The 22,369-nt window shown below is 40.1% G+C and overlaps 1 protein-coding gene across 1 annotated transcript in view; it reads right to left on the reverse strand.

Moving 5' to 3' along the window:
* The window catches only part of TOMM40L (translocase of outer mitochondrial membrane 40 like), a 152,623-nt gene that overhangs the window by 121,227 nt on the left and 9,027 nt on the right, over positions 1-22,369 (reverse strand). Inside the window, exons 2-3 of the mRNA XM_044059127.1 lie at positions 12,083-12,150; positions 10,957-11,151 (exon numbers count right to left, since the gene is read on the reverse strand). Of these exons, the coding sequence (XP_043915062.1) occupies positions 10,957-11,151; positions 12,083-12,150 (263 nt within the window). The remainder of the gene's footprint in view (positions 1-10,956; positions 11,152-12,082; positions 12,151-22,369) is intronic.

Here is a 22,369-nt window from a genome sequence, read left to right on the forward strand (position 1 = left end):
AGACACGGTTTGGAACTGTTAGAGGTAATGGTAAAGCATTACCAAATTAATCAAATTGAAAATCAAATTAAACAGGTGGATGAAAAAACAAAACAGACAATGATTTTAATTGCTATTTATATAATTATAACAGAATCTTCACAAGTCTAGACCAACACACTATAAGACAATAAAATGAAAAAACTTAATAGAGACGTCACTGACTACCATGATGGAACGGCATATCCAAAACCACCCCCCCTCACAATTATGGAATTCTACTGGCCATAACACCTATCAATCAACAACTACATGAGGAGGTACAGAAAACACTCAGGAGGAAGTGACATCACACCACCACCAGAGGGGATATGTGAATGAACTGGAACCTGTAAGGAGAAGTGAAAGCATTGCTAACAGCAGCAATATGAGAAACTGTGGAAAATAATTGGGATAACAACCCTAGACCAAGTTCTTCGAATGAACATTCGAAGTTTCATAACAGAGAGTGGAATCACAACCCCAGAGGTCAGTATCAACAACGGGAAACCCAATCAGAAAACGAACCAGGAGGAGGTGGTAATGCTTGTAGGAACTAATCCCCCTCAGGTAATTAACTGTAAAACACTTTTGAATAGTACTAAAGACTTTACCGTTTACAAATGTTCACCATTTGAAACAGAAAAAGAACTTGTTGATTTACTGGCCAAGGGGTTTACTTTCGTACCGGACAATAAAGCGGACTTGGGGAAAGTACTTTTTGACTTGAAATTGTTCATTAGGACTCTAAATTTAAATGTTATGTTTGGGGGAAATTAATTTATACACAATGAGTTTTATATTAACAGTACATTAACCACACACACACACACACACACACACACACACACACACACACACACACACACACACACACACACACACACACACACATCCTGCTATTGCAATATTTGAAACCATGTGTGAGCTGGACATCAGGAATTGTTTGAAAAAGAATTTTAATAAATGTGCACAAAGTTAACATTAGTAAACCAGAGAGAGATTTATTATGTGAATTACAACACTTGCCAGTGCGGACTATGAAACCAGATAAAGGGGGAGGGCTGGCTATTATGAGTACAGGTGACTATAACAGAAGGATGAAAGAAATCCTTCAGAGTGACACATACAAGTTAGTGTCTAGAAACGAGTTACATACAGCCTATGCTACAGTACAAATGTATTTAAATGACACGTTTATTGAATCAAGGATCAGTATAGACATGTTGAACTATCTGACTATGCCAGCCCCTAGGATTCCCATTTTATTTGGGATTCCTAAAATACATAAATGTATAGAAAATCCCCCTACGTGACCTTTGGTTGATGCACGTAATTCTATTACTTAATTCATGTGCGAAGATGGTAGACACAATTTTGAAAAAATGTTTGCAACATGGGCCAAATTTGTAAGGACTCATGGACATTTTTAAGTAACATCAATAAGTTAGAATATAAGGAACACTATAACTTTATGACTATAGACGTACAAGACCTTTACACTTCGATCCCACATATTGAAGGGATCGAGAATAAAGGGAGATGAAAGTGAGGAAATTGCATTAGTAGAAGAACTTTTAGACATCATCCTTACTAATAAACTATATTACCTTTGATAATGAATTTTACTTGGGGGGGGGGGGGGGCCCAGTTGGTGCAAGTTTTTCCAATTTAGTTATGGCCCACTGGGAATATGAAGATACACAGCCAGATAGCCAAACTCACTGAGGCAGGTCTTTTTAAAATTCCAAAGGGATAAGCAAACAAGACGCAAATAAACGAGCAACTTCAATTTTATTAAGCACCACGATACTGCTTTTCGTCGGCGCCCTGCACCAACTTCTTCAGACTCCGAAAAATAACAACTCACACTTAAGTGCTGCTACATTTAAAGCCATTGCAAGCAAAGTCTATTGCAAAACACACCCTCCAATTAACTTAAACGAACAGGCACTAGTAGCTTCAATCTGACTAAAATGTTCCTATCCCATAAACACACAATATAAAAAGTTGTATGTGATATAAAATATACAACTGTAAAACTAATACTGTTCCTTACATAGCACTTAAATAATACAATCGACAACTAATAATATTATAAAAACACACTTACTTTGAACCAAATACGCATAATAATACTGACACATTAAAATAAATAAATAAAAAAATGCTATCATATTTCAAATGTTGATAAAAAGACATTCCATCTTCCAAACATGGTATAAAATAAATATATCAAGATCACTCAGCCGGTCCTACCTCCAAATCACACCCGATGTTATACCCCCCATGCATCATCTTTCCAAACTCCTCAGCTTAAGGACACAGCTGATAGATAACATACTATTGAGGCCGGGGTGATGGTAGGCTTCAAGTCTCAACTGCCACATAAGCTCCTTCATTTCTAATTTCAGGGATTCAGTCCCCCCCAACTTACATAGTTCAACTGGTTAATGATCATAAATATATCACATACAACTTTTTATATTGTGTGTTTATGGGAGAGGAACATTTTAGTTAGATTGAAGCTACTTGTGCCTGTTCCTTTAAGGTAATTGGAGGGTGTGTTTTGTAATAGACTTTGCTTGCAATGGCTTTAAATGTAGCAGCCCTTAAGTGTGAGTTGTTATTTTTCAGAATCTGAAGAAGTTGGTGCAGGGCGCCGACGAAAAGCAGTATCGTGGTGCTTAATAAAATTGACGTTGTTCGTTTATTGGCATCTTGTTTGCTTATCCCTTTGGAATTTAAAAAAAAACTGCCTCAGTGAGGTTTGGCTATCTGGCTGTGTTTATCTTTGATGAGTTTCACCTCTCTGACTGTGCTTATTGGAGGTGTTTAGTTCTGCTGCTTGGAATTAGGAACTGTGTTGGCTTAGTAGCAGCTCATTGCTTTTGACTTCCAGAACAAGCATACGTGTGTTTGGGAGGCGTTTAGTCCTGCTGTTTGGCATCAGGCGCTGTGCTGGTTTAGTAGCAGTTTGTTTTTTCTTGCCTTTGATCTCCACTGGGAATATGAATTTATTAACAACAACCAACACATTAAGGACACCATATATTTCTATACCAGGTTTCTGGATGACATTTTTATGATTATAAAAGGGGACAACATGCGAGCGATGGAGCTTATATAGTACTTTAATAGTACAACTAGTTTCCTACACTTCAAATACAACTTTGTTAAGGATTCAATAGCATACTTAGATGTAAATGTGAGAAAAGTCAGGAACCAACAATGTTATACAGCTACAATTTTCCTAAAGGAAACATTCAAATGCTTTTCTGCACTTTTCCAGTTGTCACCCATATTACCAAAAACGTTCAGTGGTTAAGGGACAGCTGGTAAGAGCTGCCCGGATGACAACACTGGATTCTGATTTTATGACAGAGAGTGTAACAAGCTCAGGGACATGTTTATTAAACGAGGGTATTCTGACCAGATGATTAGCCAACAGACAGAAGAAGTAAAATTAAAAAGATCTAATGGCGCATTTACACCTATTTTAGTGTTTAGAAACAACTTAGAATTGGCAATCTTGGAAGAAAATGGAGGTGTAGAAGAAACCACTGGAGTATCCCTTGTAAGATACAGATTTATTACAACATATAGTATAGACATAACATATCTAAGAAGCATTATATGTAAAAACAGGAATGTAATTAAAATTATACATCTTTGGTTGTTGTTGTTGTATCTTTCTGCTTTTCCTGGTTAGGGGTCGCCACAGAGGAGCTCTGGTCCGCTAATGATTGGCAGTAGATTTTTACGTGCCGAGTTGCCAGCTCTGATGCACAACCTTCAGCGAAGGTATGCCCATTCACGCATGTCTCCACACAGAGGACGCTTTCGCTGAGAATCAAACAGGACAACGTCTTACTGTGAGGCGACAACGCTACCACAGCACCACCACCGCAGTGATACATCTTTGGTAAATACATTTAAAGAAGTCCCCCAGGTTGTTTTCAGAAGGGGTAGGAACATTAAAGACATATTAAGTAAAGGTTGCTCACAAGAGGTTAAACAACCAGGGATGTCCAAGTGTAACATGTGCAAGTATTGCAAATATGTGGAGACAGGCACAACATTTAAAATAAGGGACAGAAAGTACTACCTAGAAGAAAAACTCAACTGCACATAAAGAATGGTGGTGTACCTAGCTACTTGCCAAAGCTGTCCTGCATTTTACATCGGGAAAACGTTCGGAGGCTAAAGGACAGAATATATGAACATGTGTATAGCATTAAAATCGGCAGAAACAAGAGAACGCCTTAAGCTAGACACAATATAGAAAATGAAACCCACCAGTTTAAATCCAAATGTATTGATAAAGTGAAAGTCGACATTAAGGGGGGGCCACACTCATTGAATCTAGAAAAGCTTGAATTACTATGGCAACTCCAGCTGGATGCATGCCATTACCCTGGAATAAATGAGATGTGTTCGATTTTAAGTGTTCTTAAACTTAAAAGTCTGGAAAGATAAATTTCATACTTTATATTTTACAGTTGTAGTACGTGTGTTAAGTATACGTGATGAAATACAGAGTGTACTGTATATAGTAGGAATGAGGAAATTTGATAATGTCAAACTTTTTAGAAGAAATTTAGTATCTGAATGCATTTTTATTATGTGCATCACTAATTTAAGGGGAAGCAAATTTGCACAGTTTGATCCATGACAGTCATGAACTATTTTAGAGAGTGGATTTTGAGTTGGAATGTATCTGATGAAGTTCAAGCACCATCTGGACGAAAAGCACTTGATAAAGACGTTCTTAAACAACAGAGCATCATTTGGGGGTTGTGCCTTCAACAGCTATTTTTCTGTTTATATAGTTGTAACACTAGCAATCTTATGAATCATGTTGATAAGTCACAAATGACAATTATTTACAAAATTCCAGATAGCTGGGCTGGCAGTATCTCCTTTTGTGACAAGTCCAATAAGCAGATGACTTCACACTAATATGTGCAGCGCACACCCTTCAAAAACTACAAGAATAAATACAAAATTCATTCAAAGTAATGAAAACGTGTCTTTCCAATTCATAGCTTATATTCAACCCTAATGAAAGCATGGCTTTCCAATTCACAGCTTATATTCAACCCTAATAAAACAAAGCAAATAATATTTAATCTTCCAACCTACTAGAGCCACTGACCCCAAACCCAACTTTTCCATAATCACTGCAAGTAACACAACAATTGAACCAGTTATACAGACCAAACTCTAAGGTGTAATCATTGATCACAACATGAGATTTGGACAACACATATCACAAACTATTAAGAAAGTACACAAAAAACTGAGTACTCTATGTAAAATACTAACATTTCCTAACCAACACAACCAAAGTAGCCATCGCAAGAACTCATCTATTCTCAACACTTCTTTATGCCTCACCTATATTCACGGACCTCAGAGAATTTGACCTAGGTAAACTAGAAGCACGTTATAACACACCAGGTAAATTTACCACCGACTCTCCATGCAGGACACACCACGGTCTAGTACTAAAAAAGTTATCTTGGCTAGAATTCCCACATCTTCTTTACTACACCAACTGACATTGGCACACAAATTAACTAACCAGCCAAGCAAAGACCTATCCTATAAAACCTACTAGAACCTTATTCTAACTCTAGAATATTATGCTCTGCCAACAAGTCCTTAATAAAGGTTAGCAAATCTACAAATTCCCCAGGTGACGCTCTCTACCTATCACTCACTAATAAACAAATGGCTTTGCTTATGTAATTCTCTAGGATAAAACACACACTTCTCTATTTACCTCTACCCTCCTCAATTATTCCACATCCTTCCTATCACTTTAACACCTGATAAGAATCTGTCAACATCTCTGAAATTAAGATCTTCCTGATTTCTTCCACTCTTACTACCCTACTAGCCATTTTATACCCATCACAATTCATAACTCTAACCCTCAGATAAAGAAGCTCGTATACACAAAACATTCTTCTAGTCTGTATAAATACTTTACCCATAACTCCTTAAGATTTTTCTACCTTAATATGAATTCTAACTGTACTTTGAACCTTCTACTTGACAGAATGATACATTTTTTTCTGCTCATTTCTGCTCCTATCCAATGGCACCTTAAACCAGAGTACTATTATTTTGATTTCAATTTTACTCAGTTACACTCCTAGTTTGTCACTATGTTTGTATAAACTGAAAAATTTGTACTTGCTCTCTAACTATTTGTTACAGTATTTTTATTTACTTATGTATCAATTTGTCTCTGTATTAATATCCTCATGTAAATTTTTTGTCCATTTTATATGTTGGAGCTTTTCTCCCCAGGCCTCCGCTGAAAATGGGTTCACACCCAGTCTGACTTTCCCAGTAAACAAATGTAAAATACATTTTTTTTAGCCAATTAATTTGCTAACAAAGTGAATACCACAGACCTTTTTCAGTTATGATTCAGTCCAGAGCTGCAGGGGTACTTTGAGAAACCAATCATATAAGGTGGGAGGAAACTGGTGCACTAAGAAAAACTCCACAAAGACATGTGGGAAATATGTTCTTGGGAACAGAGACCACAGTTCAGAACTTATCCAGACAACCTGGAACTCTGAAGCAGACATCCTAACTGCTGAGCCACTGTGCTACACACACATCTGGGACCAAATTCATTTCCAGAACCTATGTGAGAAGCATTGCGAAAATAAAGATTAACATAATACAACATTAACACAAGCACAGTACTGAAAGTTGCATACACAGATATTAACACAAGCACAGTACTGAAAGTTACATACACAGATATTACAACATTAACACAAGCACAGTACTGAAAGTTGCATACACAGATATTACAACATTAACACAAGCACAGTACTGAAAGTTACATACACAGTAGCTTTTTCAGTGGTACTAACAACACAAATTAAACAATGACACACAAAAATCTATTTGCTGTAGCTAGCACTGGCTGACATAAGTAAAAAGCATTAAAAATGGATACGAGTCAACAATCTTCAGAATACACAGCAAAGAAAACACACTGTGTGAAAAAGCATATCCTTTTTGTCCTGCCCTACTACACTGCCTAGATGCATCTAAATAGAAGGCTTCTACCTAGGGTTTACAGATTAATAAATATATCACACAGTGGACACTGTAGCTTGGCTAGATTTTTCTTGTAGTTTTTACTGACTGGTTGGTTTGTCTGTGTGACCTTTTCACTCATTGTTTTAGTATATGGACACACTCACACTTACTCTGTCTTCAGTAAACATATAACCGATATGTAGTAGACTCACATTATTTTTTTCAGTAGGCAATAACCTCTACATCCCCCCAAGAGCAGCAAGGTTAAGTTATACAAGCCTCCCCACTTACATATACTTGCACATACCAACTGTTGAGATCACTCTACAGTGGGGAAAGAACAAATTCCTCAACCCCCACTGTTTCACAATCACGGACAGAAAAAATAAAGATGTTAATGTATGATAAGTTCAATATGATTACCTTTACCACCTTTTTTTCTGTTCAAGGAATGCAACTGCCAACCAACACCTATTCATCCATCCATCCACCACTTTTTCTCCATGTTTGCACACGGGATCCAGGTGCCACATCATTTTGATTTCATTTCACATGAAATCAAAAGCCAAAGTTCGCACTGCTAGGTGGCTAGCCCTGCCATGGTTACTCTTCCACACACACACACACACACACACACACACACACACACACACACACACACACACACACACACACACACACACTATAGATATACACATTTACTTAGACACACACACACACGTAAATCTACAAATACACACACACACACAAACATGAATACATACATGCCAGACACACAAACACATACACACACAGTGGCATTATGAATGTTGATGTTTACAAGCTGTGAAGCATTACAAAAATGCTGTTTAATGTGATTCAATACTGACTAATGTACACACACACACACACACACACACACACACACACACACACACACACACACACACACACACGTAAATCTACAAATACACACACACAAACATGAATACATACACGCCAGACACACAAACACATACACACACAGTGGCATTATGAATGTTGATGTTTACAAGCTGTGAAGCATTACAAAAATGCTGTTTAATGTGATTCAATACTGACTAATGTACTATTTCAGATGGTGCATATGCATGACACATTACAGTATAAAGTTAATTACCAAGATCCCTGGTTGGACGACCTTGTGGAGTGGCATTAAAATGAATGTATTCCAGACTTCAAGAATGTAACCAATCAAGAGACTTAGACTAATTAGGTGAAGTACAGGTTCAGATAGGACATTTGTGGTACCGATAATGAAGCAACCTGGTATGCCATTACAGCCAATGGGTGAGACATTTGTAGCTTTTGAGGGAGCTGAGGGGACTTGTTCCATAGTAACAACAGGGTAGGGACTGTGAATCAGCAGACTAGTTACAACTGTGGGTGCAATAAAATTTGCACTAAATTTGGGTAGGATATTATCTACCAACTTTGGGTCAGAGTAACCAGTATTACTGTGGTGGAGCCTTATTAGATCACAATTATTCGTTTTTTACCACAGTTACAGATGTACAGATATTTTGGCTTCAGGGACTATTTTAAGTTTGTATTCAGCTTCGAGCTTCCTAATGACAGCCTTAAGCTCTTAGCTAGTTTGGTTTAGTGTGGTATTATGATGTGTAGAATAAGACCACTTACTTGCATTTTCTTCTGCCCTGTTTTCCAGTTTATTTATAAGGGTATTTACTATATTAGTTTGTGTTGATGTTCCTCACGTCATTACGCATGGAAATATCAGTAGAGATAATTAAGTGGGAGAAGTCAGAGGGAACAAGCAACGGCTTCAGCAGTGGGGACCCTCACTGGAAGACCACCATAGAACACACACACCTTATTATGAAAGGTTTGTTTCTGATAAGTCCCTAAACACAGAAGTATTTGGTAGCACCAGTTTTAGAGAAAACAAACAATAGTGATACACAAGTCTGATTTAATGAAGGAATAAGACACATAAGTGCAAGAAACTGTGCATGTGAGGACTAGCTCAAGTTATTTGGGCCTCTAGTAGGACTAGTTAACTATCTGTACAAGGAAACTATCACTTATTATTTCAATGAACTTTTGGCAGTACAGGTAAATCAGTTCACTGATGGATAGCTGATGTTTTCTAGCAGAAAGGTGCTGGGATTAAGGAGGATTTCAACAAGGCATTAAGATAGCTATTGTGATCAAAAAGGTGACATGTAAAGGTGTTCAGTAGCCACCTACAAATTATTAATTCATCTTGTTTAGGGTGTTATTAATTCATCTTGTTTAGGGTGTTTTGGACATTTAAAGTGAGTTCATCTGCAGCCGTTTACATTTTTCATACAATACTCAAGATGTAAAGCAGGTTAAAACTATCAGCATCTCTCCTCAGAGACTGTTTTAACACTCACAGATATCCTTTCTTCGAAACACACATGACTTTTGCAAAAAGGTGGTTAGAGATGCACAATATTTTCGAGGCAATGTTCTTTTCTTCCACTATTCTAACTATAAAGTTAATAATTATATAACTGTTTATACAATTTCCTATTTGTATCAAGGCATAATTTCCAACATCTGCACAGTACAGATAACCATGCTCAAATTACATTTTTGAACTGACAATACTGAATGTGTGTTCTGTTTGCAGTGGACACAGTGGCATTTACATTCATCTAAGGAGCACACACCAAACAGAGTCTGTAGTAGTGTCACCATACTTACTACCAGTCTAGACAATGTCTGTGTTTCACAGGGATAAATGCCCAGTGACATTAAATGCACATCTTCACTATGTATTTACAGATGTAATTCAGAAGACCGAAATACCAGAAGGCTGACTTTTAAAATCCTGAGACAAGAAAGCAAACAACCACAGAAAACCGACATCCTGGAACACCGACTTCCAACTCAAGGTAAGTAACCACTTAAAAAACAATAATCCACGAATCCTCTATCACTTGTAACCAAAGGCAGGTACGGTTACTATAAAGGCAGTCTTCCCTGAATAGTTGTTCGTTTTAAACTCTTCCAAAAACTCCACTTGCAAATATATACAGCAATGACCTTTCGCAATGGTCCCAGCAATAAATACCTTTTATTGTAACACCGACACAACAAATTACGACATAAAACTCTTGAAAGACATTAGTGGATTTAGCGCTTTCGTCTCCCACTGGAGACCTCTTCAGAATCTGAAGAGGTCTCCAGTGGGAGACGAAAGAGCTAAATCCACTAATGTTTTTCAAGAGTTTCATGGGGTAATTTGTTGTGTCGGTGTTACAATAAAAGGTATTTATTGCTGGAACCGTTGCGAAAGGTCATTGCTGTATATATTTTCAAGTGGAGTTTTTGGAAGAGTTTAAAACGAACAACTATTCGGGGAAGACTGCCTTTATAGTAACCGTACTTGCCTTTGGTTATAAGTAACCACTTATCAAAAAAAAATAAATAAAAATTAATCCAGAAGCAAATTAAACCATTAGCCCCTACACCTCCCCATAACTAAATACACCAGCTCAGAGGTTGCACTACCGTGGGGGTTAAGGGGCAATGTTCAATATGGTGGCCAAGTAGTTAAATACCTGGAGTTGGAAGTCTGTGTTCTGAGACGTTGGTTTTCTGTGGTTGCTGGCTTTCTCGTCTTAGGATTTTTAAAAGTCGGCTTTCTGGTATTTCAGTCTTCCAAAGTAGAGCCGTATTTACTGCATCAGGCTATTATTCCTGTGGGTGGAAAGGAGGGGGAGAAAAAAAAAAGACAGCCGAGAATATTCCCATGGGAAAAAATTGTATGGACTTTAGAACATGATAGTCTAATATTTTGTATTAGCATTTCACTATTTCTAAGTAAATATTAAATATAATGCTCTGATTTACCTGGAAGACTGCTTTTGTGCGGATTCTTTCAGCCACAAGATGAATGCACTGAGCATTCAAACTGCCTGTACTATCCATATCTCCAATGAACATTGGAAATGCTTCCACAGGACTAATCTGTTTGGTACCCACATATGTTGCATTAAACCGATAGCCCGACTGGCCAACAGTACTCATATGAATGGTGTGGCTGACCTAAAAAAAAAAAATATATATATATATATATAAATATATCTGCCAGAAACTTACAAAAGTTATATGTGCAGAAATTATTTCAGAGGGAGTACTTGGGACATTAACACATGATGCATTCCAGGAAAGACAACAGCAATGCAATCAGTATATCATCTCACTACAAAAAATCCATGCCACAGCAAAAAAAGATTAACAGTAATGTGAAAATATAACCCAAAATTACATAGACTCAGAGTGTAACAGCAGAAACATACAAACTTCAAAAGAATTGCAGGGATTGTGCCTACATTTACTGCCTTAGATTACAGGACTGCAACATTCAGGAAAAGTAAGGGTCAGTGAAATGAAGCTCAGGACCCAACCAGAGAAACCCGGAATTCATATACAGCCTCATTTCAAGACACAAACAGTTCTTAGCCAAGTAGGAACTAATTCAGCATTTCAGTTTCAACTCAAACATTTCAAGAGCATTAACACAAGCAATCAGGACAAGATAAAGAACTACAACACAATAATTTCATACCCTAACCTCCTTTATTTTATAAATCTTTAATCTTACTATTCAGGGTACACAATAACGATAAAAATGCCTAACAATTTCTAGTTTTGAGACACAAACAGCAGAGCAAAAACCCACTAATTAAATATATACAGAAGTCAGCACACTACGATTCAGTTCAGTTCTGTAATGCCAAAACTCAAGTGATGAGATGTCAGGATACAGGCAACAGTATGTCAGCAAATGGCTTTGAATACAAAAGGGCTGACGCATGTTAAACTCTTACAGGTTGTAGCTTATGATATCGGTATATCAAAATCTGGACTAAGGGTAAATGTGACACTACTGAAACTGCAGATTATGGACGCAACGACTAAGGAAACCAAAAAGAGCTCAACTATTACTGTATGGATTCAGTAGCAACTTCCTTACCTGGAAATGAGAGCTGAGACCTTTATTAATTATCAGCTTCACTCCTTCCATCTGCTGAGGAAAAACCTCTGAAATGTAATAACAGAAAAGTTATTCTAGGCATTTTAAGCACACAACATAAAAATTACTGAAACTACAATGGATCATTCCCGCCAAAAAAACAGGAACCACAGACATAAGTTTATAGTACGCTGTACTGCATTATAACGGCAGAAACAGCATGTGTCTACTTAGTCTGGAACCATTCATTATAAAGTTGCTTCCAACGCACAAAAAAAAAAAAGAAGGAAAGATAACTGGTACGATGTAAGAGCAAAAAAAAAATCAAGAAAGCATCACGGAATTTCATCCGCCATCAACATATTTTGCATTAAAGAAGCCTAGCAACACAGAAATGCCACAGAAGATGACAAACGGCTAAAACATACTTTAATTGCATGCAGCAGTGCAGAGACTGTTCTACTGAGAGCGAAATATCCAGAGGAAAAGAGAAAATATTTAGGATGTAGCAGTCTCGAACTTTAAGTGGTTCAAGCAGAGGAGATCCAAGTTTAAGATTCATATGAAAGACGACAGATGAGAAATGGCTTTCCCAATGCAGTGCAGTTGTCAGTATTGTTACATGAATTCAAGCACCATGGTTGACAATAAAACTCACAACCTTCTAGTCTTCTTAGCATCAAAGGTAAGCATGTGATCTGTTGAGCTACTGACAGCGAGTTTCCTTTTTTCGTCCTCCCCTTTACTTCATACTTTTCCAATCTTCTACTTCAGAATCCCCATCCATTGCCAGGTCTATCAGCCCTTCCTCTCATCCCCTGGACAAACACAATTTTTTTCAAGCCAGGGCTGGTGTGGAACTTAAGGGTGTCCAATGGGGGTGGGGTCTCATAAACAACTGCTTCTCTGAGGAGGAAGAATTTGTTATATTATGACCTACCCTCTTGTCCCCTGACCCTACTTCCATCCAGGAATCCTCCCAAGAATACTCCACCTCTTTGTGGATCACAACTCCCTTCAGGGAGCACGGAGATGAATACCCCTCTTCCTCTGGGACAGGTACATCAACTTGTCCCTGTCAACAATGCAGACAACTGAACTGCTAACTGAACCTGGGTCACCTGTTCAATGGTAAGGCTTTATCTCTATATGTCACAGCACTTGGACAAACAATGACTGCTGGCACTTATAGAAAACATTTACATATTGCAGACCCAAGTTTTAGCACTTATTATGGCAGTGGAACACAATCAAGCCCTATTGCATTCACACTAAACAGCTATAAAAATCAACTTACTGCCATTACAGTTTCTCAAACTCTCATGTCTTGCAGAAGGCAACATAAATGACGAGCCACATGAGGATGCTAATGGGATCTGTAGTGTAATGGTTACTGATACTGTTTACAATGGAAAAGCTTCTGGGTTCAAAAGAAAAAAAAAAGACAGACTCAATCAGTATCATTAAGAAAACTTGCAGTTTCACCTCTCCCAGAAAATACAATCAAAAAGAAACAAATCAAATAGCAGACTAATTAAATGCCAGACTACTTCATATTGGTATATACTCCAAATGGTCTGATTCTCAAAGATAAAATGAAGAGTACAAAACAAAGACTTCATTGGTTAATGGTAGGAAAAGGTGCTGCTCTGCTGACAGTGTCTGAACATATTCTACTAACCCAGCTAATTACTAGCAACAGTCAGTACTAGGCTAAAGTGAATTCAAAGCTGAAGTGACACAAGACCTGCTTGGCTGGAAAAATATTCTGATTACAGCTGACGGTGACAGTAGCAATAATCATTTTGTCCTGGCTGGCCATTCCTGTCTATCTGTTGTGCTTATTCATGCTTCAGTAAGAAATATGCATACAGAAAAGCTATGTGGCTTGTTGCTCTAATCTGCCGAGCTGATAATTGCTGCATTTCTCAAAACAACATACACAGCTTAGTTAAGGGTAGATCATGCTTATTAAACCTAGTAGACTTATTCGAGAAAGTCACCAAAGCCCTGGATGAAGGTAATATGGTGCACACTGCCTATCTTGACCTAGCCAAGGCTTTTGACACAATCCCCCACTCAGGTATCACTGTTAAACTTTCCCAGCTGGGGATTAATCCTTATATCACTAGATAATTGGCTCACCAACAACACACTGTCAAAGTTGGTGACTCCACCTCTACCAGTAGACCGGTCACCAGTGGCATACCACAAAGATCTGTGCTGGGCCCTTTACTGTTTGGAATCTATTTCTCGGAAGTCCAGGCTAAAATAGACAGCCATTGACTTATCAAGTTGGCTGATGACTGCACTGTACTCGACCCTCATCAGACCATTAATAGAGTACAATGCTCCCTTCTGCATGTACCTCACCAGATAGCAGCGGATTGAGAGACCAGAGAGGTTTCTCACCAAGAAAATACTGGTTCTCCAAACCATGACTGAAAGCCCTGTCACTGTACCCTGCATCACACAGGTTGCTGAGAAGTGACTTGTGCCTGAACTACAGGGACAGTCTCTCATCCTCCCATGAGGGATATGCTGCACATCCACAAGTCAAATGGCACAAGAGCCACTCACTCTAGGGACCTTAACCTAGCCTGTGACATTAACAGAACATGCTGGAGGGACAGTTAATATCTCCTTGAGATTGCTGCTACTCTGGAATAAACTTCCAATTCACTTGAAGCACAGCTCCTCACTAACACTATTCAAGTACAACCTGGACAAATGGATGGGAGACCAGAAATTCACCCTGGGGATAGCACACTGTCAAAGTTGGTGACATGGACCAGGGTAGTCAGTGTTTGTCACAGACTCACTCTGCGAATTATGTCCATCTAACCAAGAACAAATGAGGCAACTCAGGATTAATATGACTAGGCTTGTAAGGGCTCTAGGGCCGTTAACCTAGTAACCTCCTGTGAACCTATGAGCTACAGAGAGAGAGAGAGAGAGAAACACAATGACACAACTTATATCAACCCTTTTTTACTATGTATAACATGTTTGATGATGTGAGGTATTGCCAGCTATGCCAGTAGAAAGTGGGAAGTGGATATGCAACACATGCCAGCATAGCTAGCTGGAGTTTTGTAAAGAATTATGTCATCTGTACATCAAACTGATTTGTACAGGTGCTTGTGCTGAAAATGCATTTGTACAGCTGCTTGTGTTTAAAATGTACCAACAATGGGTCCTGCTGGGCAGAAAAGAGAAACACCTGTACATCAGACTGTACTGCGATAGTACAAATGAATATATTGTAACAGAAGACACCGGATGAAAAGAGGTTAATCTCCATCCAGCTACCTTTAAAAAATAGTCTGAAATTAAATTACCTGGTTTAGGCCATAAAAACTGTATCTTACAATTCTGACTGCAGCCAGAGACAAAATGACTGCGAAAACCAAAACTAGGAATCCTACTGTATTGTTCTTGGGGGTGAATTAATGGCTACCCTGCAAGTGTGGAAACTTTTGAAATAGATTTATAGCCTCCAGATGCTATAACACATCTTAGCAAAGCTCTGTATGAGTGTATGGTAACACATATGGGCATAATTCTGGCTCAGTTTCTAGTAAAAGGGGTAGTGTAAGGACTAGGTCAAGTGATCAGATGTATGTGATGTCATTCTGTAATTCAACACTAAAATGATGTTTTAATACTAGTTGAGACAGAAGTCTCAGAGCACTCTGTTTTTGAAACCTGACAAAGAAGGATCACTCACACACTACATCTTGCCTTGCTTTAGTAAGTAACCAGGGAATAGTAATTCTTTAGATCAATCAAGAAATATAGTGAGATTAGTCACGTACCATTTTTCTGTATCTTTATGAATCTATCCATCGGTGTTATGTTTAATATTTTGTGTGCGTGAAACTCCGGCGTTTATATTTAGTATTTTCGTGTTCTTTTATTATTGAATATATTTAAACTTTTCATTATGGCTGGTCTTTTAGGGAATATTTTAACCTTTGAGCGTACTTAACATTTATTTGGTGTCAATGTGGCCGTTTCTGCAGGCCTTGCTGCATTGGTCAAACACTATCATTTGTAGTAGTATTCATTTTACTCAGCATAATTGGGCACCCTTATAAGAACCTTAGAGTAGCTGGCTTTGGAGTGTTCTGGTGGCAGTATCTACCTTATAGTCTGGACAGAGGGGGGAATAGCTGGTAAATCTGTGTCAGCCTTACCCAGGTGTGTGTGTGTGTGTGTGTGTGTGTGTGTGTGTGTGTGTGTGTGTGTGTGTGTGTGTGTGTGTGTCAGAGAAGGGACACAGAGCACTGGTTTCAGAGACAGGGTGGTAGAGCACTTGGCTGAGGACTCAAATCTACAGCTGTGTCAGTTGGGAAGTCTTATTTGGGGCCTAGAGATAGAGAGAGAGAGGGAGGGAAACACAGCTTCAAGGCTGAATGTCTTCCCAGTGTGCTATTAAGGGAAACTGTGCTTGGTGCAGAGAACTGCATCTGGAAATACTCTGTATACCTATTTTTGTTCCAAGTGAACGTCTCTCACCAGTGTCCGTGGTGAGGATTGAGACTCCTTGATTACTGACCAAGAGAAGGGACATTACATATTGGTGAGCAGTGGTGTGGATATTAATTGAACTTTTGTAGCTTATAGGCAGTTGCCAAGGAAGGTATGTGTACTCTCAGCAGCCACAAGGTAAACATACAGAGTTTCATTTTCACAACAGTTTTACTTTTTTTTTTTGTTAGTTTAGTAGTCAGGGAAAGCAGGCAAAGATGTCAGCAGAGGACTATGGCAAGCTGACAAAGAACCAGTTGGCCAAGGTGTGAGAAGCCAAAGGATGGGTGCATGCAACCTGACTAAAGAGGAAATGATTTCAGCCATAGTCACAGTTGTAGCCCACACCAGTAATTAGGAGAATAACTAATCTGCTGATGGGGATGTGATGCCCTGAGAAACAGGACAGTTCACCTTTCCCTCAGACGACTTAAAAATCCATATGGAGTTAAAGAGACTTGAACTGGAGGCCAGACGTTTGGAATTAGAATCAGCGGAGAGACTGCGGCAAGCAAAACATATGGAATTAGAATAAGCAGAGAGGCTGTGGTGTCTGGAGGCTGAAGAAAATGAGAAACAGTGGCAAAGTGAGAGGGACCCTTTGTCAGGGTCATGGAGGTAATGGGGAAGGGAATAACCAAACCCCAGAAGGAACAAAGGTCAGTAAATTTCTTCCACAGTTTATAGAGTGAAGAAAAATGTTTTTTTTCTAAGCTTGTTTCCTGCCTTTCCTGTGGGTAGTCTAGTCTGGATATAGACTTGCTGTGTCCAGGACTATTTGTAGGCTTCTAGGCCCCCAAGCCTTTCTGTGTTGGAGGGAAGCCTTCTAGCTTAATTTTGTTTCTTAGAATTAGCCAGTTTTTTTTTTTTGTTTCAGCACTGTTTCTTTGAGCTCAACACTTGTTCAGACCTTATTGTAAGCACTAAATAAGCTACAAATTACTACAGCACTCAACTTTCCTCACTGTCTAGAGGAAAACAGTTTCTAGTACTTAACAAATAAGCACCTATCCAGGCATGTCTAAGGGTCAACTCCCGGTGTTTTCTCCTGTCCACCTGATGAATCTGGGCATCTTGGGGCAATGCAGTAATTGCCTCATGTACACAGACAACCCTCTCCTCCTACCACCCAACACTGCAACCTGTGAGAGATGCACTTATAAAGCCAAACTGGAAGCAAAGCTCTCTTCACCCAAGACTGAACTACACAATCAAGAGGAGAAGGTAAACACTTGCACCACACCACACTCAGCACATAGTCCCTCAAAACCTACACCACCAAAACACACATAGAAACACAAAACACACACCTACATTCGCGGAGGCTCTCAGTAAAAACCTGCCCAAGCAACAGGGACCTCCAAAGCAGAAACACAAGCAACCTCCACCCCCTCCAACACAACCCAAATGACATATAGCCCACAAACTCAGTGTGCCACTCAACCACAGCCCATAAGGCATAACGTACCCAACACTCTAGTCATAGGTGACTCTATAGTCAGGCACACTGATGTTCCACTCACCAGGAGAAAGTTACTGTCAGCTGCATATCGGGTGCCAGGATCCGTCACATAATGCATGCACTCAGGTCACTCCACAAGTACAAATATGACTCTGTCATTGTCCATGTTGGGGTGAATGACCCAAGACGTACCTCCTTGGACTACATGAAAAGGGACATGGAGGAGCTGTCCGATCTTGTAGCCCAGGCAGGTATGACCCTTGCCCTGAGTAGCATCCTGCCATCACCCAGAATTATACCACAGTACAAGGACAAAATGATTGACTTCAACAATTGACTAAGCTTCTGTTGTCATTCTAAGGGGATACAGTATCTGTCTGCCTGGGATGACATGATCGACAAACCACGATGCTTTGCCAGAGATGGCCTGCACTTGTCGCCCCTGGGATTCCGGATATTGGCTAAGGCTCTAGCCACCCCTATAGTGCCTTTTTTAGGTAAGATTCAAATGACAAATTCATCACCCTAATAGGTACAGGCAAGAAAAATCTGAGGGTATTGCTACTCAATGCTAGAAGTCTAAACCTCAAAATGCACTCACTCGAGGCACTCCTTAAAATGGAGAACATAGACATCTGTGCAGTGACAGAGACCTGGTTCAAGGCTCCAGAGAGTACCCCTACATTACCAGGCTATAATTCATACCACACCTTTCGGCCACCTAACCTGGACTGAAACACTAAAGGCGGAGGTGTGTCCATATTCATTAAGGATATCCACACCTCCAGGCTAGTTGCTCAGCATAATGCGTCTGAGATTATCCAAGTCCAATTAACTCTGGGCAAGACCGCAATCCAAATTGTAGCTTACTACAGATCCCCCCCATGCCCCAGGATTCCCACTCCTCATTTCTTAATACACTGGAAAATATTAGGGTACATCCTAACACCCTAATAATGGGCGATTTCAACTACCATACCATTTACTGGGAAAACTACTCGTGTACCAACTCTTGTGCTCAAAGTTTTCTGGAATTCATACAGTCCAATGCCATGGATCAACTTATCCACACCCCCACCAGGGGGCAACAATATCCTAGACCTGGTTATTACCAACATGGGCAACCGGTGCTCCACACCAGAGGTCAATTCCTCATTGGTCAGGTCCGACCACAAGCTAATCACCCTAGACATCCACATCCCTCCCCTACCCCCCATTAGGGAAACCACAGTAAAAAATTTCTCCAAAGCCAACTTCACGCTTCTTAAGACAAAGTGGCAAACTTCACGACACCCATGCTGATGGACAATAGAGGTATGACTGCTGAATCCTACACAAATGCACTTTATAAGCACTTACACGAATGCATGGACCATGCAATCCCTAACAGAACCAAGATGCTATCCTCCAAAAAAAGGAAGCCAATCTGGTGGTTCCCTGCCATAAACAAACTCTAAAACAGAAGAAAGAAACTGTTGCAAAAAAAAAAGAGTAAAATCCCATGATTGGAGAAACTCCCTGGTCAGCCTCAGTAAGAAGCTGAGATCCCTCATAAAATCCTCCAAAGCTAGTTATGAAAACAAAAATCGCCACTGACTCTAAAGACAACCTCAAAGCATTCTATAGCTATGTCAAGAATCTCAATGGCAACACTCAGATCTGCTCTGAGTTACAGCACAATGGCACTAAATATACAGCACCAACTGATATTGCCAACATCCTGGCAGATAGGTTCAGTGCTAACTTTACCCCCCCTGTCACCCCCTAAAGGGCCCATCTCTATACCAACAGAATGCAAAATTCCTGTATTCATGGCTGCACAGGTAAAAAACACACTATCCAAAGCCAAGAACACAGCATCCATGGGACCTGACGACATCCCAGGCTGTGTTCTACATGAACTAGAGAACAAACTGGCACCCCACCTAAGTACCATGTTCAATCATAGCCTCACCTCAGGCTATGTGCCCACTGAATGGCACACAATGACAGTTATCCCACTCCACAAAGGGAGAGCCACCACTGACCCCGGAAACTACTGCCCTATTAGCCTAATTAGCCTGGTCCGCAAGGCTATGGAACGTATCATCATGGAACTTAAAAACAATGACATTGGTAATCTCCAAACTCAGGACCCTACCCAGTTCGGGTTTGTAAAAGGCAGGTCATGTCTCCAAAACCTGAGACTTCTTTGAAGCAGTCACCAAAGCCGTAGATGAGGGTAAGGTGGTTCACTCAGCCTATCTAGATCTCACCAAGGCTTTCGACACCATCCCCCACTCACTAAACTAGGTATAAATCCCTATGTCACAGGATGGGTTGCCAACTAACTCACTGACAGAAACCGCACTGTGAAAGTAGCAGACTCCAAATCCAACTTCAGACCAGTGACAAGTGGAGTACCACTGGGTTCAGTCCTGGGTCCTCTCCTGTTTGGTATCTACTTCTCTGAAGTACAGGCTAACACAGAAGGTCTTTGGCTAACGAAGTTCGCAGATGACTGCAAACTAGGAGCCATAATCAAAACTCCAAAAGATGTGGACATCCTACAAAAGGGCCTTGCTGAGACAGATGCCTGGTGTCAAAGCCATGGCCTCAAGATCAATGCCAAAAAGTGCATTGTCATCCCTTTTGGTAAAAACTCAGTACCCATGAACTACCACATAGAAGGTAGTCTACTTAACACTGAAAGTATGATAAGAGACCTTGGGACACAGGTGGACAGTAGTCTCTCCTTTGATAATCACATTGCCACAGTAGTCAGGAAATCCTTCTACGTGGCACACCTCATCACAAAAGGTTTCTCATCCAGGAAAAAAGAGGTCATTGTTCCCCTCTACTCATCACTCATTAGACCCATTATAGAGGACAATGCCCCTTTTGGTATGTACACCACAAGACAGCTACGACAACTGGAAAGGCTACAAAAATACCTCACAAAGTGGATTACCGGCCTCAAACAGATGCCCTATGCAGACAGTCTCAAAAAACTGCAACTTTACTCCAGAGGCAATCTGAAATTCCAATCCCTACGAGCTACACGGTCTAGGGACCTAAACCTTGTCACCACAATAAACAGAACATGCTGGAGGGATAGATTCCTGTCCCAGAGACTTCCCATACTCTGGAACAAACTACCCATCTATATCAAACAAAGCTCCTCATTAGCACTCTTCAAGAAAAATCTTGATGATTGGATGGGAGATAGGAAATTCACCCCAGGGATCACTTCTGTTGCTCTGCTCGACAGCGGCACAGGAAAATAATTTTCTTGGGTGGCGAAAGCCAGGGTGCCTTTGGCTCGGCTTGTATAGGCCCTAGGGCCAATAGCCTAGTACCTACCTATGATTTTGATAGTTTTATTCATATATTTGAAAGAATATATAAACAGTATAATGTTGACCAAGGGCTCTGAGCATGGCTCCTGAGCCCCTTACTCCATGGTAAAGCTGTAACTGCTAAAAGTTTTGTGACCATAGATGCAAGGCAAATGACAATGTATGTGATTATACTGCTGAGTTAAGCAGTTATATTCATAGGTGGGTGAGTACTTTTGAAAGCCTGGCAGACCTTTTGGCAAGGGAACAAGCCCTTAGCACTTTCCCTGAGGACATGAGAAGATGGTTGGCAGACCAGAAGCATAACTCTGCAGAAGAGCTGGGGAAAAAAGGGGATCTCTACTTAGTAAATAGGGCATCACTGCCCAAAGAAGGATACCCAGTGCTGCACATGGATATAAGGGAACCCATGGGGGACAGCCTAAACCACCTCAGCAGAGAGCCACTAGTTAAGGTACACGGCCAGGATCAAGGGTTAGATGTTTTAACCAATGGGGCCATGAAGTATACAGATATCCATGGAAGCAGGGTAGGGAACAAAAGGTGGGGAAGCCAGCAAGTGGGAATAACAGTATGCCAGTGGTAGGTTGTCTGTAGACAACAGGAATACCAGATTATCATCGGAGTTTATATCATATCTTACTGGATGGAAAACAGGCCACTGCCAATAGAGACACAGCCTCTGACATAGCCACTGTGAAGCCAGCAGTGGTTAAAGAGGGGCGGTACTTGCCTGGCAGTCCACTCCAGTCTGAGATTTAGGAGGGACACCATTCCAAATGCATTTATTCAGTGCTCACATTGACTGGGAGGGTGGAAAAGGAATCAAGCAAGTAGGTGTGTCTGAGGATATCCCTGCAGATATCTTAATACAGAATGATTTTGATAATGCAGTACCTTGTATGCATGCAGTTATACCCAATCAAGCCTGGAGACAGGCATGTGGGGATGGTA

Source organism: Protopterus annectens, chromosome 17.part0, assembly GCF_019279795.1.
Source record: "Protopterus annectens isolate FY-2018-M chromosome 17.part0, PAN1.0, whole genome shotgun sequence".
NCBI classification, from domain to species: domain Eukaryota; kingdom Metazoa; phylum Chordata; order Ceratodontiformes; family Protopteridae; genus Protopterus; species Protopterus annectens.